General features: G+C 51.2%; 1 protein-coding gene across 2 annotated transcripts in view; it reads right to left on the minus strand.

Moving 5' to 3' along the window:
- Positions 1-14,547: 14,547 nt before the first annotated feature.
- The window catches only part of slf1 (SMC5-SMC6 complex localization factor 1), a 113,538-nt gene continuing 100,909 nt past the window's right edge, over positions 14,548-27,176 (minus strand). For both annotated transcript variants that reach the window (XM_038805267.1, XM_038805266.1), the window contains one exon: positions 14,548-15,471. In XM_038805267.1, the coding sequence (XP_038661195.1) occupies positions 14,993-15,471 (479 nt within the window). In that variant the 3' untranslated portion in view covers positions 14,548-14,992. The remainder of the gene's footprint in view (positions 15,472-27,176) is intronic.

The following is a 27,176-nucleotide window of genomic DNA, read 5'->3' on the forward strand; positions in this document are numbered from 1 at the left end:
GATTCCTTTATCTCTCTGAGCTTCACCCACCCTCTCAGATCGTTATATCCAGACATGTCCAGACTTGAACTCATCATCGCTATCTGGGCTTTTGATTACCCACTCCCATTTGCACAAAATAAGGCTGTATTATGAATATGCAATTAACCTCCAATTTGCAGCCAAAAGAGGTAATCGGTTTCTGTAATACGCTAATGGCTGGTCAGACCAGAGTGTCTCAGAGGACAATGAATCTTGGGTGAATCACCCCAGCTGAACAGGGGCATCCTGTTTTTCCATTAACGAGTTTAAGTCTGAGAAGTTTGAGCAATTCCCGGGGAATATGTTCAGGTACCTTCAGGTCAAGGCATTTGCTAGGCGACAGGTGGAGGGGTTCCCTTTGTTGCCCCCGCGGGGGGTAAGGGATAGGGTGCTCTCGGGGGTATGGGTCGGGGATGGGAAGGTGTCTGACATCTACCAGGTAATGCAGGAGGTGGGGGAGGCGTCGGTAGAGGAGCTGAAGGCTAAGTAGGAGGTGGAGCTCGGGGAGCAGATTGAGGAGGGGACATGGGCGGACGCCCTGGAGAGGGTGAACTCCTCCTCTTCATGTGCGAGGCTTAGTCTCATCCAGTTCAAGGTGCTGCACCGGGCCCACATGTCCGGATCTAGGATGAGTAGGTTCTTTGGGGGCGAAGATAGGTGCGTCAGGTGTTCGGGGAGTCCAGCGAACCATGCCCATATGTTCTGGGCATGCCCGGCACTGGAGGAGTTCTGGAAGGGGGTGGCGGGGACTGTGTCGAGGGTGGTGGGATCCAGGGTCAAGCCAGGTTGGGGACTCGCGATATTTGGGGTTGGGGTGGAGCCGGGAGTGCAGGAGGCGAAAGAGGCCGATGTCCTGGCCTTTGCGTCCCTAGTAGCTCAGCGGAGGATCTTGCTGCAGTGGAAAGATGCGAGACCTCCGAGTGTGGAGACCTGGATTAATGACATGGCAGGATTCATTAAGTTGGAGCGGGTCAAGTTCGCCCTGAGGGGGTCGATACAAGGGTTCTTTAGGAGGTGGCAGCCTTTCCTCGACTTTCTGGCTCAACGATAAAGTACTAGGTCAGCAGCAGCAGCAACCCGGGGGGAGGGGGGGAAGGGGGGGGGGGTTTTAGGGGGATAGTGTTTAAGTTAATTTGCTTATTGTTAATTTATTCTGTTGTTTATTGGGGTTGGGGGGGGGGGGTGTTGTTATGTGCGTTGTTATGGGTGCCGGGGGGTGTTTATTATTATTATTATTGTATTGTTTTGTTGATATATATTTTTCAAAAAAATTTCAATAAAAATTATTTTTTAAAAAAAATGAGTTTAAGTCTGAATAGGACAATGTAACTCAGGCCAGGTGTGACTCAGTGCTGGCACTGATGTGGAGATGCCAGCGTTGGACTGGGGTGAGCACAGTAAGAAGACTTACAACACCAGGTTAAAGTCCAGGTTAAAGTGTTTCAAACACTTTCAGTGCTAGCACTTTTACCCTCAGGCTGTTAACCTCTAAATTGTCCACTACATCTTCGATCCAATTTCCAAATGTCTCCCTGACATCATGCATCTGATTTGGCTCTCCTTAGGAACAATTTACCTGGTGCTACTCCCCACCTTCTCCCTTGTACTCCTGCACATTCTTCCATTTCAGATTACAATCCAGTACCATCTTGATTGAACCTGCCTCCCCCAAACTCTCAGTGCATCCTAGATCCTAACTATTGGGTGCATGGAAGTTTTCCATCATGTTGCCGTTGCTTCTTTTGCCAATTGTGCACCTATTCTAAATTCTTCCACCAATGAGAACATTGTCTCCCTATTATCTGTTAGGTCCCCTCATGATTTTGAATTTCCCTCTTCTCAGAGGAAAACAACCCCAAATTTTCCAATCAATGTAACTGAAGCTTCTCATCCCTAGGATCATTCTTGTGAATCATTTTGGAAGTTCATTTATGGCTGTGGGTGTCACTGGATAGTTAGGCATTTATTAACCATTCCTGGTTGTGCTTCAGAGGTGGTGGTGAGCTATCTTCTTGAACCGCTGCAATCCCTGAGGTGTAGGTCCACCCATAGTGCTGTTAAGGAGGGAATTCCTGGAATTTGACCCAGCAACAATGAAGGAACAGTGATATATTTCCAAATCAGGATGGTGAGTGACTTGAAGGAGAACCACCAGGTGGTGGTGTTCCCTAGTACAGTATCTGCTGCCCTTGCCCTTTTAGGTGGTAGCAGTTGTGGGTTTGGAAGATGTTGCCTAAGGAGCCTTTGATGAGATTCTGCAGTGCTTCTTGTAGGTGGTACATACTGCTGCTCTTCACTCTAATGCCTTCACATCTTTCCTAAATTATGGCATCCAGAACCAGGGCCGGCCCAAGGCACCGGCAACTCGGGCAGTCGCCCGGGGCGCCATGTGCGAGGGGGCGCCAGAGACTCGGGTCCCGCGCATGCGCAGTTGGGCCGGTGCCAACCAGCGCATGCGCGGTGGCCGCCCTCCCCCAGGGCGGCCCCCTCCGCGCCCCCCTCGGGCCCGCCCCCCCTGCCTCGGGCCCGCCCCCCCCCTGCCTCGGGCCCGCCCCCCTGCCTCGGGCCCGCCCCCCCCGCCTCGGGCCCGCCCCCCCTGCCTCGGGCCCGCCCCCCCCCCTCGGGCCCGCCCCCCCTGCCTCGGGCCCGCCCCCCCCCGCCTCGGGCCCGCCCCCCCTGCCTTGGGCCCGCCCCCCCCTGCCTCAGGCCCGCCCCCCCCCTGCCTCAGGCCCGCCCCCCCCTGCCTCGGGCCCGCCCCCCCCCTGCCTCGGGCCCGCCCCCCCCCTGCCTCGGGCCCGCACCCCCCTGCCTCGGGCCCGCACCCCCCTGCCTCGGGCACGCCCCCCCCCCCGCCTCGGGCCCGCCCCCCCCCCGCCTCGGGCCCGCCCCCCCCCGCCCCCGGCCCTGCCCCCCCGCCCCCGGCCCCACCCCCCCCGCCTCGGGCCCGCCCCCCCGCCCCCCCCCGAAGGGCACCGAAGTTCAGCTTGCCCGGGGCGCCAGCAACCCTAGGGCCGGCGCTGTGAACTGCACACTCCAGTCGAGGCCAATATAACATTTAGTACAAGTTAAACAGGGTTTCCTCGGCTTTATACTCTCTGCCTTTATTAATAAATCCCAAGATGCCGTATGCTTCATTGACTGCTCTTTCGGTTTCTCCTGCCACTTTCAGTGACTTACGCACATCTTAAAGCAGGTCTCCTGCACTGAAGAACTGTATCCTTTATTTTATATTGTCTCCAAGTTCGTCTTACCAAAATGGAACTCTGCCCCAAACAGCACTGTGGGTGTACCTACACCACATTGGGCTGCAGTGGTTCAAGAAGGCAACTCACCACCACCTTCTCCAGGCAATTAGGGATGGGCAATAGAAATGCTGGCTCAGCCAGCGACACCCATGTCCCATGGAACAATTTAAAAATGCATCACTTCAAACTTCTCTGCATTAAATTTCATCTTTTTAGAAGAATTTGTTCATGGGACATGGACATAGAACATGAAGCTTTGCACTATTCCCTCATACTTTGCAATATTATTGAGCTTTGATTTATCTACAAATTTTAAAATTGTACCGTATACACCAAGATCTAGGTCATTTATATATCAGGAAGAGCAAGGATCCCCACACCAACTGCATGGGAGCTCCACTGCAAACTTTACTCTACACTGAAAAACATCCATTAACCACTATTCTGTTTCTGTCTGTCAGCCAATTTTATATCCATGTTGCTACTGTCCATTTTACCTATGAGATATAACTTTGTGCCCAAGTCTATTGTCAGGCACTTGATCAAATGCTTTCTGGGTGTCCATGTAAACTACACCAACATTACCCTCACCAACGCCGTGTTGCCTCATCAAAAATGTCCAACTAGTTAAATATGACTTGGCCTTAAAAAAAAATCCATGTTGGGGCAGCACAGTTGCGAGCACTGCAGCCTCACGGCGCCAAGGTCCCAGGTTGGATCACTGTTCTTGTGGAGTTTGCACATTCTCCCTGAGTTTGCTTGTGTCTCACCCCCACAACCCAAAGATGTGCAGGGTAGGTGAATTAGCCACACTAAATTGACCCTTAATTGGAAAAAACTGAATTGGGCACTCTAAATTTATTCCAAAACAAATCAATGTTGGGATTCCTTAATTAATCTGCATTGGCCCAAGATATTATTAATTTTGTTCTGAATGGTTATTTCTAAAAACAACTTCACTACGGTGTCTAAACTGACTTTACTATCATTGCTGGGTTTAAATTTACACTCTATTTTGAACAAGGATGTAACGTTTACAATTCTCCAGTCCTCTGGTCCCACCCTGGGTCTAAGGAAGACTGAAAAATTTTGGCCAGTGCCCTCAAAATCCTTTGCTGCAACACCCGCAGCCTTGGTACCTTATCAACTTTCAGTACAGACACCTTGGGTGGGATTCTCTGAAAATGGGGCTATGTCCCCACGCCGGGGGGGGGGGGGGGGGGGGGGGGGGGGGGGGGGGGGGGGGAAATCGGTGCCAACGACTCTGGCATCAACGGCCCCCCAAGGTGAGGAATTCTTACCTTTCTCAGGGGCTAGATTGTCGCTGGAGTCGTCCCCGCTGCTCCAGCCGGCGCCGAAGGGCCGGCGCGAGTTCGCACATGCACGCAACGGCCGGCTTGATCTCACGCATGCGCGGACCGGCCGGCGTATTTCCGCGCATGAGGTGGGTTCTCTTCTCCGCGCCGGGCACCGGACAATATGGCAGAGCCCTACAGGTGCCCGGCGCGGAGGAAAGAAATCCCCCTACGGAACAAGCCCGCATGCAGATCGGTAGGCCCCGATCGCGGGCCAGGCCACCATAGGGCAGCCGGCGTCGGGGCAGCGGGGCGGGATTCTTGCCTCCCCCGGGGATTCTCCGACCCATCGGGGGTTCGGAGAATCCCAGCCCTTATCCCATGCCTCCTTTTCAAGGTTAAACCCTTCAGGTGTCTGACCTACTTCCCCATTCACCATGACCAGTGCTGCATCTTCTTAGATGCAAAGTATTAATTTAATATTCCAACCTCCACATGTAAATCACGTTTTTGTTTCCTAATTAGTCCCACTCTTTTTACTATTTATATGCCTATGGAAGGCTTTTGGATTCCTTCTTATACCTTCTCATACTATCTGTGCTTCTCTAAATGGTCTTTTCCCTTCTCCTCTGAACCATCAATTTTGTATTATATCTATCGTAAGCACACTTTTTTTTCTTCAACTTAGATCACTATCTCTTTTGTCATCGATTTGTTTGTTCTGTGTTTCCACTTCCTGGTAATATACCTTGTCTGTGTACAAACTACCCCTTCTCTATAGGCGGCCCATTATTAAGCTACTGCTTTGTCTGCCAACCTTTGATTTCAATTGATCGCTGCTGATCCATTCTCACCCCATTGAAAGTGACTTTCTCTTAGTTAATTATTCTGATTCTGAATTGTTCCTCGTCTTTTTCCATAACTAGACTGAAAGAAGGTGTTGAAGAAGCTCTGAGTTAAGCGGTACTGGTGGCATGCAACAAAGGCAGCTGAAGCAAGGCCATATTGTGAATAATGAGATATGATTAAGAACTACTCACAAGGTTCAAGATATGATTGAAAGCTGTAACTCGCCTGATCACTCATGATTGATTTAATTGAATTGTCTCAAAATATATAAAAGGCCAAAATACAATGTATCAGAAAGGACACCAGCTGGCGTGACCAGTTGAGTGTTCTCCCCACTGGTGCATATAAAGAATGCTTTAACTCTGGCTGAAGACCCAGGGGGTGCTGAGTGATTATTTAGTCATTTCACCCTTACAAGTCTAAACCTTATGATACGATGATCACTGTAACCAAAATGTTCTCCTACTGACACTTGACCCACCTCATTCCCAAGTACCAGATTATTTTTAAAAAAATGTATTTTATTCCAAACATATATAAAAAACAGCAACAGATATAGGGTGGCATGGTGGCACAGTGGTTAGCATGGCTGCCTCACAGCTCCAGGGTCCCTGGTTCAATTCTGGCCTCGGATGACTGTCTGTGTGGGTTTCCTCCGGGTGCTCCGCTTTCCTCCCACAGTCCAAAGATGTGCATGTTAGGTGGATTGGACATGCTAAATTGTCCCTTAGTGAACAAAAGGCTAGGTTGGGTTATGGGGATAGGGTGGAGATATGGGCTTAAGTGGGGTGTTTTTTCAGGGGGGCCAATGCAGACTCGATGGGCCGAATGGCATCTGCACTGTGAATTCTATGTTCAAAAACACACTCCACAAATTCACCGTCCATAGTTTGAACAATTTCCCCCCCTTTTTTACCTCCTCACTTTCCCCTCCCCCTCACGACAAACAATTCCTCAAACATTGTCATGAACAACATCCACTGTGTCTTGAAGCCCTCTGCTCAAATCAAATCTAATGTTTTCCAACTGTAGAAAATCACACAAGTCCCCCAGCCAGGCCGCCATCCCCATAGATGTATCCGACCTCCAATATAGCAAGATCTGGGCAATTAGAGAGTCGAAGGCCACAACGTTGGCCCCCTTCCCTCCACCAGCTCTGGCACTTCCGATACCCCAAAGATCGCCGCCATTGGGTCCTACCTGACCTCCAACCCCACAATCTTAGATAATGTCCCAAACACCGCTTCCCAGTATCTCTCAGTTTTTCGCAACTCCACAACATGTGCGCATAATTCACCGGCCCCCGCCCAGACTTCTCACACTCATCGGTCACCCCTTGGAAGAACCCACTCATCTTCACCCGGGTCATATGTACTCTGTGTACCACTTTGAACTGAATCAAGCTCATCCTCATGTATTGCCTTGCACCACAGTCCCCAGCCTATTCCAACCCCAGCTCCTCCTCCCATTTGTTCTTGATACTCACCACCTGCGCTTTCCCTGCTCCCCACCTGTATATATCCCCAATCCTACCCTCTTCTAATGGGAAACGTCCTCCACTCCTTCTATGCAAATCCCTCACTTACATATATCTAAATTCACTCCTCCTCGGCAGCTCAAACCTTTCCCGCAACTCCTCCAGACCTGCAAACTTCCCTTCCTCACCCTCACCAGCCACTTCCTCCACTTCCCATACATCTCATCCATCTCCTCCGGCTTAAACCTATGGTTTCCGCATAAGGGTGTCAACACCGACACCCCCTGTAACTTAAAGTGTTTCCGCAGCTGGTTCCACACCCTGATCGTTGTCTGCACCATCGGACTCCCCGTATACATCCCTGGAGCTAATGACAGTGGGGCCATCACCATAGCCCTCAGACTGGAAACCCTGCCGAACTCCTTCTCCATCCTGACACACTGTCCCTCCATCGCGGAGCAGTGCAGCAGGTTTGGGAGCGCCAACCCCCTTTTTCTGTCGCTGTAATAAGACATTCTATACTCTCGGCACCTTCCCTGCCCATAGAAACTTCAAAATCACTGTCTCCAATTTCCGGAAGACCTTAGGGAGAAAGATTGGGAGGGTCTGGAAAGCAAACAGGGACCTTGGCAGCACATTCATCTTTAAAAAATTTTTTTTAAATTTTATTACAAACATGTATCAAAACAGGTTACAGCAAATAAACACCCCGAGAAACAGACTTCCCAACAATCAACTGTACAGATTTTCCCCCTTTTTCACTCTCCCCCCCCATCCACCAGCCCCCCACGACGAATAGCTCCTCAAACACGTTCAGAACCCAGCACATTCATCTTTACCACCTGCACCCTCCCTGCCAGTGTCAGGTGTAGCCTGTCCCATCTTTTAAAATTCCCCCCAAATCTCCTCCACCCACATTGTCAAATTTCTACCTGTCCATTGTAGCCCATTCCCTCGTCACCTGAATCCCCACATACTGAACCTTTCCCTAGCCACCTTGAATTGCAACACTCCCAAGATTGGCCGCCCCGCATTCATTGGAAACATGTCACTCTTTCCGACATTTAACTTGCACCCAGAAAAGGCTGTAGACCTCTTCAATATTCCATGATACAACCTATACACTCCAGCGGGTCCGACACAAACAACATGTCGTCTGTGTGCAACGATGCCCGGTGCTCCATCCTCCCCCTGCCACACCCTTGAATCCCGAACATCCATCGCCAAGGGCTCAATTGCCACTGCGAACAACAACGGCGACAGCAGACACCCCTGTCACATTCCTCTGTGCAGTCCAAAACTCCTCAAACTCATCTCATTTGTACGGACACTTGCCACCGTCGCTACATGCAGCAGATGCACCAGCGCCGCAAACTTCGGGCCAAACCCAAACCTACCCAGAATCTCAAATGAATACCTCCACCCGATCAAAAACCTTCCCTGCATCCATAGAGACGATAATCTCAGGCACCCGCCCCATCAACGGGGTCAGAACCACATTTAACAGCCTCATGATGTTCCTAGTTGCTGCCTCCCCATTTTTTTCCTCAGCACCAACCCCTGGCACACATCCCTCCACCCCCAACTTAGCCAGCACTTTCAAAGTTGTGTTCAACAACGAAATGGGCCGAAACTACCCACGGGGATCCTTCCCCTTCTTCGGGATTAGTGTGATCGATGCCTGTGTCAGTGTCTCCGGCAGCAACCGTCTTCTCTGAGGCCTCATTAAACACCCTCAACAAATGTGGTGTCAACTCTGCTGCAAACATGTTATAAAACTCTGCCGGAAAGCCATCCTCGAGCCTTCCCTGAGTTCATCCCCCTAATACTGTCAATCACTTCCCTCAGCCTCGCGGCTCCTCCAACACTTGCCTCCTCTCTTTTTTTGGGGGGAAATATTTTATTAAGGCATTTAGAATTTTAACATTTTAAACAAAGAGATCCAACAAACACAAAAGACCGCCTGCCTCCTCTCTTCCTTCAACCTTGGAAACACCAATCCATCGAAAAACCTTCTTGTATCCCTTTCTTCTCCATCCAGCTCAGCCCTGTTCAGCTTCTCATAATACCCCCCTTAGCACCTCATTTATCCTCCACGGTCAGCTCTGAATATTTCCAGCTACACAGAGGCACAAAGCAGGGATTCCAGCTGTCCCCGCTCCTGTTCACCCTGGCAATCGAGCCACTGGCGATAACCCTGAGAGCCAAGAGATTTGAAGGGAATCTGAAGGGGGGGGGGGGGGGGGGGGGGTGCAGAGAGCACAGAACATCACTCTATGTGGATGACCTGTTCCTCTACATCTCAGACCCAAAAAGCAGCATGAAAGAAATCATGAAGCTCCTGGGAGAGTCCAGAGCCTTCTCGGGCTACAACCTCAATCTGGGCAAACATTTTCCTGATTAACACGAGAGGGGGGGGGGGGGGGGGGGGGGGGGCACAGCTGGAGGATTTACCATTTAAAACAGCCCAAAACAAATTCCGCTACCTGGTGATTCAGATTGCCCATGACTGGATATGGATCCACAAGTGGAAACTGACCAGTCTGGCAGAGGAAGTAATAAAGGATGTAGAGATGGGATGCACTCCCGCTTTCTCTGGTGGGGAGGGTGCAGATGATCAAGATGAACGTACTGCCCAAGTTCCTCTTCCTGTTTAGATCCATACTGATCCACATATCCAAGGCCTTTTTCCATTCAACAGATGATTGTGATGTTTGTGTTTGCGAGGGGTGGTGGGTTGGGGGGGGGCAAAGAATCCAAGAACCCTGCAAAACAATACTACAACGGAGAAGAAACATGGTGGCCTGGCCGTCCCGAACTTCCAATACTACCACTGGGCAGCCACAGCGACAAGAATAAGGGGGTGGCTAAAGGACCCAAACTCGGAATGGGTGAGGATGGAGGAGTCCTCATACACAGTGTCGACTGTCTGGGCCCTCGCCACAGCAGCGCTCCTATTCCCGCCAGCAAAACACTCCATAAGCCCAATGATCGTAGTGACCCTGAGAACGTGGAACCAGATGTATGGTTCCACGTTCATGTATGCTCATGTATTTGCTTTGTTTGGCCCCTTGTTCCGTACTGTAACCAATCACTGTTTTGTCGATGTACCATTTGTCAATGTTCTCCCTGTTGTGTCTACTATGTACGTACTGTGTGATGTGTTGGGTAAGCTGGGTCTGCGAGGACTGTGTTTACTACAGTAGTGAGAGAGACAGGCTTCCAACACTTGAAGAAATGCCACTCTATTTTATTGAACTCTTAACTATCATACATACTTTAACTGTGGGTTGACACTATGCTGACTTGACTGGAGACCTGAGGCTAACCTGACCAGACTATCTTACTATCACATGGTGTATGTTCTAGTTGTTGCTCACGAGCTCCGATTGTCTCAGAGGCTGGATCCCGAGAGTGTGGGAAAACTAGTGCCCTCTGGATTTATAGTGGTCGTGTCCTGTCTGGTGATTGGCTGCTGTGTTCTGTGTGTTCACTGGTCATCCTGTGTGTCAATCACTGCCTGTCTGTGCACCATCATATACCTGTGTGTATATTATGACACTGTGTACATCCCTCGGCCACAGAGAACTACATTTCTCTGTACTTCGGTACATGTGACAATAAATCAAATCAAATCAAATGAGGCAACATTTCAGTCCGACTGATATGTCCATCGTTGCCCCCATCTTCAGCAACCATAGATCTGTACCAGCCATGCTTGATGCCACCTTCAAGAGGTATGGACAGGACAAGGGGGGGGAAGAGGACACTGACGGTTAGGGACTTTTACACGGGTGACAGACTAGCGACCTTAGAGTAGCTGACAAAGGGAGTGACCTACTAAACGGGAATGAACTCCGACATCTACAAGTCAAAGACTTTCTCAAATTCTACCACATCCCGATCCCTGCTCCCAACTCCTCCTCCCAACCTTGCCATCTCTTGCTCCCTCCTCCCCTACCTCACTTCCTTCACCAGCATTACCTGCCAGCATGGCAGCTCCCACCCAAAGGTCCCCCCCCCCCCACACCCCTCCCTCCTCAGCATGTGCAAATGGCCCCGCGACCCATCTGAGTGCCCTTCTGTCGGCAACTCCACCCAACAGGCCGCACCATACACACCCCTTACCCACAAAAAAAACACATATCGCCCCCTCCAAAAAGAATAATACCATTTACAGCAGCTGGGGGGGGGGGGGGGGGGATCACCCCCGTACAAACTTATAACTCCCCCCCCCCCCCCCCAAAATAAAACCAGCCTCTGGCAACACACCATAGCCACCATCCAACCTTTGCAGGTACAGCTCCTCCATCTCACACCAGCTCTCAGTTCGGCCGCAGTTTATGGTCCTCTATAAAGTCATTGGCCTCTTCTGGCGTCTCATAATAATACTCCAGATATTCAAATATGACCCAGATTTGCCAGGTACAGCACCCCAAACCGAACCTTCCTTCGGTACTATACCGCCTTGGACCTGTTAAATCTAGCACGCCTCTTCACCAGCTCCGCTCCAATGGCCTGGTACATTCGCACATGAGTTCCCTCCCATTAACAGTCTTGCTTCTCCTTGGCCCACTGTAGAATCTTCTTTTAGACAAACCTGTGCACCTGCACAATCACCACCCAGGATGGCTCTCCAGCTCTCAGGTTCTGCCTTAGGGACCTTTGGGCCATGCCCGCCTCTGGGGCCTTGTCCAGTACTGTCTCCCCCACCAACCCGATCAGCATCCTTGGCACGTATTTTGTGGCATTCGTTCCCGCCACACCCTCTGGTCGACCCACAATTCGCAGATTCTACCGCCTGTTCTCCTGCTCAACTTTCACTCAGGATCCCTATCTTTGCCTCCAGGGCCACAATCCATTGCTCTGGTCGGAGACACCACGCTCTCCACCTCAAGTACAGCCCTTGTGCTCAAGGCACTTCTCTACACGGTCCATCGATGCTCGCGGAGGTGCTACTGCTCCCTCAATGGCCTTTGACCAGTCACCATGCATCTCCTTCCTTTACCTGTGAAATTCGTCTTTCCAGAAGGCCATCAACTGTCTGGGGCTTTCCAACTCACAACGACTCTTCCTCCTCCGCCATTCTCACAACTGCTGCTTCGCCACAGGTCCCCTCCGATTCCTTAGCCTGGTCTTTTTGCCCAGTCTGGTAGCCAACAGACATGCCAATCTTGGGGAAAACTTTTCCCTCTATAATGTTTTGCACCACTTTCCTGCCAGAGCTACCCTAGTTACAGGTATTAAGTGCCCAAACCGACGCCTTTTGAGTCCGAGCAGGGCCGCCACCAGAAGTCATACTAATTCTTTCGAATTGGACTGGAAACATACTGCTACAGAAAACTTTCTTTTTAAAAAAATATTTTTATTCTCTTTTTTTCACATTTTCTCCCAAATTTACGCCCAACAATAAATAATAATCAGTAGCGAATGTAATGTCAATTCACATATCAATAACAATGATCCCATCCTCCCACCAAACCCCTAAACATTAGCCCACATGTTAACATAAACAAATGACAAAAAGGAATCACCCATAGTCACCATTAACATATACAGTCCCCCTCCCCCCAACCCTCGCCCCCTAATGTTCAATGTAATCCAATTCTCAAAAGTGCATAATGAATAACGGCCATGAATTGTAGAACCCCTCCATCCTTCCCCTCACTTCAAATTTGACCTTCTCAAGAGTTAAGAATTCCAGCAGGTGCGCCCGCCACGCAAGGGCTCAGGGTGGAGAGGTTGATCTCCACCCAAACAGGATCTGCCTTCGGGCAATCAATGAGGCAAAGGCCATAACATCTGCCTCCTCGTCCGTTTCCAACCCCGGCTGGTCCGACACCCTCAATATGGCCTCCCGAGGGCCTGGGTCCAGTTTCACGTGCACCACTTTAGAGATTATACTGAAACCTCCTTCCAGTAATCCTCCAGCTTTGGACAGGACCAAAACATATGAACATGGTTTGCAGGCTCCCCACCCCCCCCCCCCCCCCCCCCAAACCGTGCAATGTTCACACATATCTTCTACCACCTCAAAGAGCCGGTTCATCCTCACCCTTGTAAGATGTGCTCTATCTACGCCACCTTCAGCTGTATCAGCCCCAACCTCGCACACGAGGTGGAGGCGTTCACCTTCCGGAGCACCTCACACCAGAATCCCTCCTCCGAACCCTCTCCCAACTCTTCCTATCAATTTGCCTTGATCCCTTCCAGTGGCGCCTTCTCTTCTTCCAAAATAGCCCTGTAAACCATAGATACCATCTCCTACTCCAGTCCCCCTGTCATCAGCACCTCCACCAGCAATGTGGAAGCCGGCTCTACTGGGAAGCTCTGTATCTCCTTTCTGGCAAAGTCTCGAACCTGCATGCATCTAAATATTTCCCCTGCTGCAGCCCATACTTCGCTCCCAGCTCCTTCAATCCTAAAAACCAACCCCGAAGAAACAAATCTTTTAGTGTCCTCCTTCCTTTCTCCTCCCATCTCTGAAAATTTCCATCCCACTTCCCTGGCTCAAATCTATGGTTGCTCCGAATCGGCATTTCCCTTGACCTGGCACCCAACCCGAAGTGCTGGTGAAACTGCCTCCAAATTCTCAACAAAGCTATCACTACCGGACTCCCTGAGTATTTCCCTCGGGCCGTCGGAAGTGGCGCTGTTGCTAGCACCTTCAATCCCGACCCCCCTACACAAACTCTCCTCCATTCTGACCCTCTGACCCAGCTCCGTACCTTCTCCTCATTCGCCAACCAGTAATAATACATCAGGTTTGGAAGACCCAAACCCCCTACCTGCCTTCCTCTCTGTAGTAGCACCTTTCTAATTCTGGCCACCTTCTCTCCCCATATGAATGAAGTAATCATCTCTTCAATCTCTCTAAACAATGCCTTTGGCAGGAATTGGAAAATAAACCGGAATCATGGCAACACATTCATTTTAACCACCTGTATCCGACCCGCCAGTGAGAGGGAGACTGTCCCAGCTTGCCAATCAACTTTCATCCTCCCCACCAAACTAGAAATGTGCCTATGGAGACCCCCCCCCCCCCCCCCCCCCCAATCCTGAGCAACCTGCACCCCCAGGTATATATATATATATATATATAAAAAAACTTTCTTTAATACACACTAGCAACTCTTGCCTCTTACACTAATACTATCATCCCAGTCTATGTTTGGTTAATAAAAGTCCCTCATTATAATTGTATTTAATTCATGCACCTAATTTCCTTACAAATTTGATCCTCTACATCTTTCCACTGGTTGGTGGCCCATAGACTACCCTGCCCAAATAATTGCACCTTTTTTGCTCCTTAGCCAAATAGATTCTGTCCTTGATCGCTGTGGGACATCTCTCTCCAGTATTGCAATGTTCTTCTTAATTGATAGTGCCAGTCCTACCCCTTTCCATCTTTTCTGAACCATCTTGTAACCATGGCACAGTTAATCGGTGATGGTGGAATTTAATTTTTATGGAAGGGGCAGCAATCAAGCAGGCTGCTTTAGTCTGGAACCCATCTACTAACTTACTTTGTCCTCTCAGTCTGCGCCAATTTAATATGGAAATATCCCCTTCGCAAGCACTGGCTAGGATTCTCATTTTATGCACTCAACTTCTATATGCGGATGTCCATTCCATTGTGAATTTAAAAAGAGTCAACAAGTTTATTAGTCTTATGAAATCTATGAATGTGGGGCAATTTAATCAACATGTATATGAGTTACAATGGTGTAACCTTGTGCATGCAAAATTTAAGCAAACATTCATGAAATCAAATTCAAAAGAAAACTTCAATTAAGAACAAGGTCAATGGCATGTTCTCTTTTTGAAAAAGCATACTTTTCAAAATATAGACACCAAGAACAATTGTATATAATACATTCTGCACAGCTTTGTCATGCCATGGATAAATAGCAGTAACAGAATCTTGAGTCTTTGCTGAAAATAGTTCTTATGCAATTTTTACAGAATGCAGGAATGGCAATTGCAAACAATTTCAGTTTTTCCTGTGGTTAAACACTTTTGTTTCAATTCACAATCATAGTCATTCCGAGCAGCATTTTCACTTCACACCGAGTTGAGAAACTTATTGTTGCCATTTGGTGTGTTTAAGGATAAATAAGTGTTGATTCCACATGCAGCAGGATCAACTGTGTATCCACTCCAAGTGCCAGAGATCTCTGTCTCAGATTGCTAAACAATTGCTGGATATATTTTGGAAGCTCCTTATAAGCTTTCAAATCTTCAGCATACTGCACCATCAGCTGGTCAGGAAAGGAATTTATCAGGTTCTCAAACCTATTTTTACCTGAAAGCTGAATAGTAGTCAAAGGTGAATCATTCACAAAATGACAGATCAAGGTCAAATTATGATTTTCAATATAGTTCTTTAGAAGTATAGACCAGAGATATGCACTGGGTTCAATGTCTGTTGGATTGACATCTTTGTTCGAATTTCCAAATTGCCTCTCAGCAATCCCCTCCAATTGGACTTCAGTGAGCACACAAAGATCTTCCTCTACATTTGGACAATCAATATAATCTAGGGGTGTTGTTCCTTGGTAGTCTTGTAGTAACAAAGCATCTCCTGTAAGAATAATGAGATATATTAATACTAATGAGATGTACACACGAATGACTGAAACAGCAATTCTCTTTTCATCTTGGGACTTATCTATAACCACTTTAGGCAGTAACTCATGCTGATACAATTAATTTATACTGTGACTGCTACTGAGGGAGGTGTGAGGCTTTAAAATCACTTCAGTCTGTAGTAAATATTTATGCAAATCACCAACAATAAAGTGGCATTAATATTTGGAACACAAAATATTTTGCCTCAGTTTTCTCATTTCCTGCAAGTTAAATCTACATCTCAGAAAGCTTAACAATGGATTACAATTTGCCATTAATATGACCAGGACTAGGATCAGGTGGAGGGCAATTGGCCCCTCGGGCTTGCTCCGCCATTCAATAAGATCATGGCTGCCCTCAACTCAACATTCTCACCTACCCCCCAAACTGTGCTCATTAGGAATCCATCTCCTACTGCCTTAAAAACATTCAAGGATTCCGGTTTCACTGCCTTTGAAGAAGAGTTTCGAAGGCTCATGACCCTCAGAGAAAACACCATTTCCACATCCACCCCTTCAAGACCTCTCAATGTCTTGTTTCAATCAATTTGCCTTGTACACTCTGAACTCCAGTGGGTACAAGCTTAACCAATCCAACCTTTCTTCATGAGGCAACCTGCTTATTCCAGGTATTAGTCTAGCAAACCTTCTCTGAACTTCTTCCAATGCATTTACATTCTTCTTTAAATAAGGAGACCAATGCTGTCCACAGTACCCCAGATGTGGTCTCACCAGTGCCCTGTATAACTGAAGCAGAGCCTTTCTACCATTATTCACAGTGCACAACAACATTCTATTTACTTTCCTTACGTCTTCTTCACAACTTACTTTCCTACTTACTATGTGTCATCAGCAAATTTAGCAACCATACCGTTGGACCCTTAAATCTATTTAAAAAAACATATATTTTCATTCTGTCTTCAACATTGTATACATAAAACAAAACACAAAGTAGAAAGGATAACAGAAGCCACCCCCCACACTACCACTTAATACATATATGACTCAGAAAAGAATGCCCCCCCCGCTATAGCAGCTGATGGTGATCAACTCAACAGACTCAACCTTGAACATAACCTTGCAGGAACTATGATCAGGTCCCCCAGCCACACTCAGGCACAGGGCAGAGAAGCTGACCTCCACCCCAACAGAATCCGCCTGCAAGCAAACAGTGAGGCGGCTAAAACATCACTCTTGCCCCAGTCTGTAGCCCTGGCAGGTCCAATACCACAAGTATGGCACCCGGGGACTGGGCTCCAAGTCTAAGATTGCCGAAGTGGTGAAGAAAGAACTCCAAAACTCAGACAGGGCCAGAACATCTGCACATGGTTGGTTGGCTGGGCCCCTCCCACGCTAAAGTATCTTCCACCCCCTCAAACTGCTGGCTCAACCTTGACCTCATCAGGTGCATCCTATGTACCACCTTTAATTACATTAACTCTAGTCTCGTGTATAAGGTTAAGGCGTTTGCCCTTTTGCAGCACCTCACACCACAGGCCCCCACTCCCTCCCCCCCCTCGCCCCACAGGTGCTCTTCCCACTTGCCGTTGTTGGAGGGGGTGTTTCCAGTGATTGCGGTGGGGGGGTGGTCATTTCGGCAATCTATGGGAGGATTTTGGAGGAGGCGATGGTGCTGTTTGAGGGGGTTAAGGCCACCTCCTCCTCCAAAATTCTCCCATAGATTGCCAAAATTACCCCCCCCCCCCCCAACAATGAGGAAGGCGGTGTCACCAGAAATCTCAGGAAAGCCTTCCTTGCAAAATCCTGCATTTGCATATCCCTAAAGGCCTCCTGTGGAATCCCAAATATCTCCGCCAACTCCTCCAAGCTCGTGAACTGCCCTACCAAAAACAAGTTCGTCATTTCCACCACCCCAGTTCCTCTCAGCCCCGAAATCTAACATCCAATCTTGCCGGCTCAAACAAATGATTCTCTCAAATCGGCATCAACTTCGACCCTGCCGCATCTTAAAATTCTGCCAAAATTGTCTCCATATCTTCAGCGTGGCCACCATCACCGGAATGGCCACCAACATCCTCTTCATAAACCCTACATCATACAATTCAGTGCATACAAACTAACCACGCACAACCCCCTCCAGAGACCCTGACACCGCCACCATCATCCACGACCCCTCCGAACGCAATCACTTACTTTACGCAAAGCCAGCCCTGCCATCCAAGAGCAGCCAACTACCCAGGAAGAGTGGAATACCCCCGGCCTGAAGGTGAAACTTAAATTACGCGGCTTCAAGAGTCCTCTCCCAGCGTACTCCAAGCGAACGTCCAAGCGATTGAGAACAAGCTGGATGACCTCAACGCTAGACTTACCTCGCAGAGTGAAGCGAGAAACTGCTGTGTGCTACGCTTCACCGAGACATGGCTCACTCCGGTCACACCAACCCGAAGGTTTTTCAATCCACCGAATGGACTGCACAAAGGCCTCAGGCAAGTCGAAGGGCGGGGGTGTTTGCCTCCTGCTCAACACCTCCTGGTGCTCGGATGTGGTGTCCCTAGCGTGCCATTGCTCCCCAGACCTAGAATTCCTACCCGTGATGTGTTGCCCCTTCTACCTCCCACGTGAAGTCACCTCTGTACTCATCACAGCAGCCGACATCCCACCCCAGGCGGAAGTGAAGAAGCACTTGACGAACTACATTCCACCATCAACAACCAAGAAACAAATCACCCTGAAGCCCTGACAATCGTGGCTGGAGACTTCAACCAGGCCAACCTCAGGAAGGTCCCACCCAAACTTTATCAACATATCTCCTGCTCCACCAGAGGTGCAAACACCCTGGACCACAGCTACACGTGCATCAAAGGTGCCTACGGCTCCATTCCCCGACCACACTTTGGCAAATTCGACTACAAGTCGGTATAAGGGGCAGCACGGTAGTATTGTGGATAGCACAATTGCTTCACAGCTCCAGGGTCCCAGGTTCGATTTTGGCTTGGGTCACTGTCTGTGCGGAGTCTGCACATCCTCCCAGTGTGTGGGTGGGTTTCCTCCGGGTGCTCCGGTTTCCTCCCACAGTCCAAAGATGTGCCGGTTAGGTGGATTGGCCATGATAAATTGCCCTTAGTGTTGGGTGGGGTTACTGTGTTATGGGGATAGGGTGGAGGTGTTGACCTTGGGGAGGGTGCTCTTTCCAAGAGCTGGTGCAGACTCGATGGGCCGAATGGCCTCCTTCTGCACTAAAACAAAGAAGAAAAAATATTCATATTTCCGGCTTACAAACAGCAACTCAAGCATGCTGAGCCAGTCAAGAAAACAGGGCAGTGCTGGTCCGAGAAATCAGATGACATCCTCCGCAACTGCTTAGAGACTGTGGACTGATCCATATTCAAGGCCGCGGCAGCTAACCTGGACGAGTACGCAACCACCGTCACAGACTTCATCAGTAAGTGTGTCGAGGACTGTGTACCAAAGAAAGCAATATGGGTATTCCCCAATCGGAAACCCTGGCTCAACCAAAGGGTTCACTCCCTGCTGAAGTTCCTGACAGAGGCATTCAAGTCTGACGACCCTGACCTATATAAGAAATCCAGGTACGACGTACGGAAAGCCATCAGGGATGCAAAAAGACAATACCGCATCAAACTAGAGTCCCAGGCCAACAACACTAACCCACGATGACTATGGCAGGGCCTACACAAGATCACAGGCTATAAAGCAAGGCCAGGCGGAATATCTGGGGCTGGAGCTTCCCTACCCGATGATCTGAACAAGTTCTATGCCCGCTTTGAGCAGTCAGCCAATGTATCAGTGCCACCCGCCCCAACAGCCCTGGACACACCCATACCCACTATTACAGCCTCAGAGGTAAGAGATGCCTTCTTGAAAGTGAATCCATGAAAAGCGATGGGCCCCAACGGAGTCCCTGGGCAAGCACTCGAAGCCTGCACAGACCAGCTGCCGAGTGTATCTGCAGATATCTTCAACAGCTCACTCCTCTGCTCTGAGGTCCTCAATTCCTTCAAGGCCACCATAATACCAGTACCAAAGAAAAACAAGGTAGCCTGCATCAATGACTACCGACCGGTGGCCCTGACGTCTGTTATCATGAAATGCTTCGAGCGGCTAGTCATGAGACATATCACTGCCAGCCTCCCAGACGGTTTCGATCCACTGCAGTCTGCCTATCACTGCAATTGGTCCCCAGCAGATACTATCGCCCTGACTTAAAATCAACACTCGACAACAAGGACACCTATGTAAGACTGATGTTCATCGACTACAGCCCGCCTTCAACACCATTATCCCGACAAGACTAATAACCAAATTCCGCAATCTTGGACTTGACCCCTCCCTGTGCAGCTGGATCCTCAACTTCCTCACCAACAGACCGCAATCTGTCAGGATAGGCAACAGCACCTCCTCCACAATAGGCCTCAACACTGGAGCCCCGCAAGAATGTGTGCTCAATCCTCTACTGTACTCCCTATACACACACGATTGTGTGGCAAGATTTAACTCCAACTCAATCTATAAGTTTGCGGATGATGCGAGTGTGGTGGGCCGTATCTCAAACAACGATGAATCAGAGTACAGGAGGAAGATAAATCACTTGGTTGCATGGTGTACCGAAAACAACCTCTCTCTAAATGTTGGAAAGACCAAGGAACTGATCATCAACTTCAGGAAGCGCAGCATGACACACACACCCGTCTGCATCAATGGCTCCGAAGTGGAGATGGTCGATAGCTTTAAGTTCCTGGGGGTCACCATCACCAACAGTCTGTTCTGGACACTCGCGTTAATGTGCCATTTGTCAATGTTCTCTATTGGTTATTCTTTTGTTTATTATGTACGTACTCTGTACGTTCCCTCGGCTGCAGAAAAATACGTTTCACTGTACTTCAGTACATGTGACAATAAATCAAATCAAATCATAAGCCCAACATCATCCCGTCCCAACCATAACACGAGAGAGCAGATTGCAATCTCCGTTCTGTCCCAATCCTTCACAAACGTCTCCACCGTTTTTGAAAAAAGATCTTTGGGAGTAATACGTAACCCTCAGCTTTTCGCCGGGAAGATCACCTTGAACCGCACATCACTCTTTCTCTTTTTTTATAAATAATTTTTATTGAAGTTTTTACAAAATACAAAATATAAACATCATAGCTCTATTAACGTACACCCGCGGTAACACCCCGTAAACAGTGCCCCCAGCTGCAAGAGGAACTTCAAACAAAAGGAAAAAAACAACAAAAAAAAAACAAAACGGAAACCAAAAGACAGAGAAAAGAGAAAAAGAAAAAAGAAAACAAGGGAGAGAGATAGCACCCTCCACAAACCCATGTGTACAGTTCTCCCTCCCCCCCCCCCCCCCCCGGGTTGCTGCTGCTGTCGGCCTATTTCCCTACCGTTCCGCCAGGAAGTCCAGAAAGGGTTGCCACCGCCTGAAAAACCCTTGTACTGATCCCCTCAGGGCAAATTTCACCCTCTCCAATTTAATGAACCCTGCCATATCCGAGATCCAGGCCTCCACGTTTGGGGGCCTCGCATCCTTCCACTGGAGCAAGATCCTCCGCCGGGCTACTAGGGACGCAAAGGCCAGGACCCCGGCCTCTATCGCCTCCTGCACTCCCGGCTCCACTGCCACCCCAAAAATTGCGAGTCCCCAGCCTGGCGCGACCCTGGATCCCACCACCCTTGACACCGTCTTTGCTTCCCCCTTCCAAAACTCCCCCAACGCTGGGCACGCCCAAAACATATGGGCGTGGTTCGCTGGACTCCCCGAGCACCTAGCACACCTGTCTTCGCCCCCGAAAAACCTACTCATCCTCGTCCCCGTCATGTGAGCCCTATGTAGCACCTTGAACTGTATGAGGCTAAGCCTCGCACAGGAAAAGGAGGAATTCACTCTCTCCAGGGCATCCGCCCATGTCCCCTCCTCAATCTCCTCACCCAGCTCCTCTTCCCATTTACCCTTCAGTTCCTCCACCGAGGCCTCGTCTACCTCCTGCATCACCCGGTATATGTCCGAGATCCTCCCTCCTCCGACCCACACCCCCGAGAGCACCCTATTCCGCACCCCCCGTGGAGGCAGCAAGGGGAACCCCTCTACCTGCTGCCTGGCAAACGCCCTCACCTGGATGTACCTAATCATGTTCCCCGGGGGGAGCCCAAACTTCCCCTCTAACTCCCCCAAGCTCGCAAACCTCCCCTCCACAAACAGGTCCCTCAACCTCCTAACCCCTGCCCTGTGCCAGCCCCGGAATCCGCCATCAATGCTCCCTGGGACGAACCGATGGTTCCCCCGTATCGGGGCCTCCATCGAGGCCCCCAGTTCTCCTCTGTGCCGTCTCCATTGCCCCCAAATTTTGAGGGTAGCCGCCACCACCGGGCTCGTGGTATACCTCGTTGGAGGGAGCGGCAACGGCGCCGTTACTAGCGCTTCCAGGCTCGTGCCCACACAAGACGCCGCCTCCATCCTCTTCCACGCTGCCCCCTCCTCGCCCATTACCCACTTACGCACCATCGCTGCGTTGGCCGCCCAGTAGTACCCACAGAGGTTGGGCAACGCCAGCCCCCCCCATCCCTGCCTCGTTCCAGGAACACTCTTCGAACCCTTGGATGCCCATGCGCCCACACAAATCCCGTGATACTGCTGTTGACCCTCCTGAAAAAGGCCTTTGGGATAAAGATGGGGAGGCACTGGAACAAGAACAGAAACCTCGGGAGCACCGTCATCTTGACGGACTGCACCCTCCCCGCCAGTGACAGCGGTAACATATCCCACCTCTTAAACTCCTCCTCCATCTGCTCCACCAACCTTGTGAGGGGGCCCCCCAACTCCCAGCCACCTGGACCCCTAGGTACCTGAAGCTCTTCCCTGCCTGCTTCAGTGGGAGCCTACCAATCCCCTCCTCTTGATCCCCCGGATGCACCACAAACACCTCGCTCTTGCCCAGGTTCAGCTTATACCCCGAGAAACCCCCGAATTCCCCAAGGATCCTCATCACCTCCGGCATCGCCCCCACCGGGTCCGCCACATACAGCAGCAGGTCGTCGGCGTACAGTGACACTCGATGCTCCCCCCCCCCCCCCCGCACCATGCCCCTCCAGTTCCCTGACTCCCTCATGCCATGGCCAGGGGCTCAATTGCCAACGCGAAGAGCAAGGGGGACAGGGGGCACCCCTGTCTCGTCCCCCGATGCAGCCGAAAGTACTCCGACCTCCTCCTATTCGTGGCTACACTTGCTATCGGGGCCTCGTAGAGCAGCCTCACCCACCGAATAAACCCCTCCCCAAACCCAAACCTCTCCAACACCTCCCACAAGTACTCCCACTCCACCCTATCGAAGGCCTTCTCCGCGTCCAACGCCACCACTATCTCCGCCTCCCCTTCCACCGCCGGCATCATAATGACATTGAGGAGTCTTCGCACATTTGTGTTCAGCTGCCTTCCCTTCACAAACCCCGTCTGGTCCTCATGTATGACCCCCGGCACACAATCCTCTATTCTAGTGGCCAGGATCTTTGCCAGCAGCTTAGCATCGGCGTTCAGCAACAAAATCGGCCTATATGATCCACACTGCAGAGGGTCCTTGTCCCGCTTCAGGATCAAGGAAATCAGTGCCCGCGACATAGTTGGGTGCAAAGCCCCCCCCTCCCATGCCTCGTTAAAGGTCCGGACCAACAGGGGGCCCAACAGGTCCAAATACTTTTTATAGAATTCCGCCGGAAACCCGTCCGGCCCCGGCGCCTTCCCCGACTGCATGCTCCCTATCCCTTTGACCACCTCCTCCAACTCGATCGGCGCCCCTAGTCCCTTCACCCGCTCCTCTTCCACCCTCGGGAAACGCAACCTGTCCAGGAAGCGCCCCATTCCACCCTCCTCCACCGGGGGCTCAGACCAGTACAGTTCCCCATAAAAGTCCCTGAAGATCCCATTGACAGCTACCCCCCTCCGCACCACCTTCCCGGCGCTATCCCTCACTCCCCTAATCTCCCTGGCCGCGTCTCGCTTCCGGAGCTGGTGCGCCAGCATCCTGCTCGCCTTCTCCCCGTGTTCATACACCGCCCCCTGTGCTTTCCTCCACTGGGCTTCCGCCTTTCTGGTCGTCAGCACCTCTCCCCCCAGCAATCCCTCCTCTGGGGCCTCCGCATATCTCTTATCCACCTGCACCATCTCCCCCATCAGTCTCTCCCTCTGCTCCCCCCTCTCCCTATGGGTTCTGATGGAGATCAATTCCCCCCTCATCACTGCCTTCAATGCCTCCCAGACCGTCCCCACCCAAACCTCCCCGTTATCATTGGCCTCGAGGTATCTCTCAATACACCCCCGGACCCTCCCAGCCACCTCCTCCTCTGCCAGCAGCCCCACCTCCATGCGCCAAAGCGGACGTTGGTCCCTCTCTTCCCCCAGCCCGAGGTCCATCCAGTGCGGGGCATGATCCGAAATGGCAATGGCGGAGTATTCCACTTCCTCCACCCTCGACACCAGCCCCCTGCTCAGGACAAAAAAGTAAATCCTCGAGTAGGCCTTATGTACATGGGAGAAAAACGAGTATTCCCTGGCCCTTGGCCTCACAAACCTCCAAGGGTCCACCCCCCCCATCTGGTCCATAAATCCCCTCAGCACCTTAGCCGCCGCCGACCTCCTACCCATCCGGGACTTGGATCGATCCAATGGGGGATCCAGCACAGTGTTAAAGTCTCCCCCCATGATCAGGCCCCCCACCTCCAGGTCCGGGATGCGGCCCAGCATACGCCGCATGAACCCCGCATCGTCCCAATTTGGGGCATAAACATTCACCAACACTACCCGCTCCCCCTGCAGCTTGCCACTCACCATCACGTACCTCCCGCCACTGTCAGCCACCACCTTCAACGCCTCAAACGACACCTTCTTCCCCACCAGGATCGCCACCCCCTTACTCTTCTCGTCCAGCCCTGAGTGGAATACCTGGCCCACCCACCCCTTTCTCAGCCGAACCTGGTCCACCACTCAGGTGTGTCTCCTGGAGCATGGCCATATCCGCCTTCAGTCCCTTCAGGTGCGCAACTACTCGGGCCCTTTTGACCGGCCCATTCAGCCCCCTCACGTTCCAGGTTATCAGCCGGATACGAGGGCTCCCTGCCCCCTTCCCCTGCCGATTAGCCATACCCCATCCCTTGCCCACCCCCGGCCAGCGTCCCACGCTCTGCCAGTTTCCCACGGCGGCACCTCCCCCCCTCCAGCGCCCCCTGCGTCCTCCAGCTCCTTCCTGACCGTTTCAGCAGCAACCCGGTAACCCCCCCCCCTCAGGCTAGGACCCCTCCTAGCCGCGCGCCCACCCCCCCTCTACAGCACTCCCGTGAGCCAGCTATCTTCTGCTGACCCCGGCGGCTCCCGCCCTACTTTCGGCTCCTCCCAACGTGGGACAGCCCCTCCTCCATAGTGCCCATCAACCAGTCCACCCTCCCCCGCTCCTGCGCGGGAAAAGAAAAGCCCGTCCCCTCCCTCTCCCAGCACGGGGACCCCGCAGAAAGCCCGCGCTTTCGCCCTGCCGGGCCCCGCCTCCTCCAAGGCCACTCCCATTGTCAGTCCCCCCCACCAGCTCCCCAAACACTCCGTTTACCCCTCAGTCCAAACCCGTCCACCCAACTCCTGCTAGAAAACCCATAAAGAAAACACCCGTACGGCATCGCCCCACCCACCCTACGGCCACCCCACATCATACCCTAAACCCCACAAATACACATACAGTATAAATAAATACAGTATTCTACAGCATCCCCCATCCGGGGGACCCTCAGTTTGTGTCCAGTTTCTCAGCTTGCACGAAGGCCCACACCTCCTCCGGGGACTCAAAATAGTGGTGCCGATCCTTGTAGGTGACCCACAGACGCGCCGGCTGCAGCATTCCAAACTTCACCGTCCGTCTGTGGAGCACCACCTTCGTCCAGTTAAACCCGGCCCTCCGCCTCGCCACCTCCGCACTCCAGTCCTGGAAGATCCGCACCTCCGTGTTCTCCCATTTGCTGCTCCGCTCCTTCTTGGCCCACCGGAGCACACACTCACGATCCACGAACCGGTGGAACCTAACCAACACTGCCCGCGGCGGCTAGTTCGGCTTGGGCCTCCTAGCCAGAATTCTGTGGGCCTCCTCCAACTCCAGGGGCCCCTGGAAGGACCCAGCGTGTTCAGCATCATCACCACATAGGCTGCTAGGTCCGACCCCTCCAGCCCCTCCGTGAGGCCCAGGATCCGGAAATTCTTCCTCCTCGACCGGTTGTCCAACTCCTCGAACCGCTCCTGCCATCTTTTATGGAGCGCCTCGTGCACCTCCACCTTCCCCACCACGGCCACGACCTCGTCCTCCCTTTCGGCGGCCTGCTGCTGCAGCTCCCGGATCGCAGCCCCCTGGGCCGTCTGGGACTCCATCAGTTCCCTGTTGGTTACCTTGATGGACTCCAGCAGCTCCACTTTCAGATCCTGGAAGCAGCGCAGCAGAGTCGTCTGCTGCTCCTGGACCCACTTCTTCATTTCTTCAAAACTTTCGCCGACCGCCATTTTGTCCTTCGGGTCCCGATTGTTTTCCAGAGTTTTTCCTCCCGATTCTCTCCCTGCTCCGCTCCTGGTCTGCACCATGGGACGCCTGGGGCGACTCCTGACCTCTTCCCCCGTCGGGATTTGCCTCTCAAGCTCCGTTGGGGGCCTTTAAAAAAGCCCCGAAGTCCGTTTTTTTCAGGAGCCTCCGAACGTGCGGCTCAGCTGGTCATTGCCGCTACCGGAAGTCACATCACTTTCTCTTGTAAAGCGCTGCTTAGCTCCGTTAAAGGCAGCGTGCCTTCTTGCCAGCTCCACTGTGTCATCCTGGTATATACCACAGACTGTCACAGCTCTTGGTGGATCATTCACTTTTTGCTTCGACCAAAGAGGGAGATATTATCTTCCCTCAGCAATTTTGCAAACATTCTCGAAAAGTATTCCGTCGTCCATGGGCCCTCAGACAGTCCCAGGATCCGAAGATTCTGACGCCGTGTCCCGTTCTCCAGGTCCTCCACTTTGCCTCTCAGCCCTTTTTATTACTGTCCTCCACCTTCAGCAGCTTCTCTCCCAGCAAGGCGAGCTGGTCACTGTGCCACGACAGTGATTCCTCCACCCCCTTTATTACTGTCCATCACCTGCAGCAGCTCCTCTCTCTCTCCCCAGCACTCTTTCCTTTTCACGCTGTATTCTTTTGTTGGGTTTTCGACATCCTCCAATACCCACGACTTTGTTGGAGACAGCTCACATAAAAGTTCCCCCCAAACTTGGTGAAAAGGGCCAAGGAACGAGAACTCTGGCGAGAACCATCCAACATGCGACCTCCCACCTATATGTCGCCACTGGAAGTCCTTAAATCTAGTTATAATGTTACAACTTTAAATTAAAACTAAACTGTTGAACAAGTCGGTCCTTAGTAAAAGTGAAACTCCATTAATAATCCAAGTCTGGTTTGAGAACTGTACCGAGGAACAAGATAAGGCAGCAACACTTAGTTATAATGCTAATTCTGTGACCTCAAACTGGAGTAAACCAGGTACATGTACACTCAAAGTCTGAATGTCATCAAAAAGATATCAACATGTATGTTACATTTTAAGATAAAGTGAAAGCAGTTGATGCAGTGCCATGTTTTAAAACAGTCCAGTCAAATCTTCTAGTTCAAAAATTAAC

This window comes from Scyliorhinus canicula, chromosome 8 (assembly GCF_902713615.1).
Source record: "Scyliorhinus canicula chromosome 8, sScyCan1.1, whole genome shotgun sequence".
NCBI classification, from domain to species: Eukaryota; Metazoa; Chordata; class Chondrichthyes; order Carcharhiniformes; family Scyliorhinidae; genus Scyliorhinus; species Scyliorhinus canicula.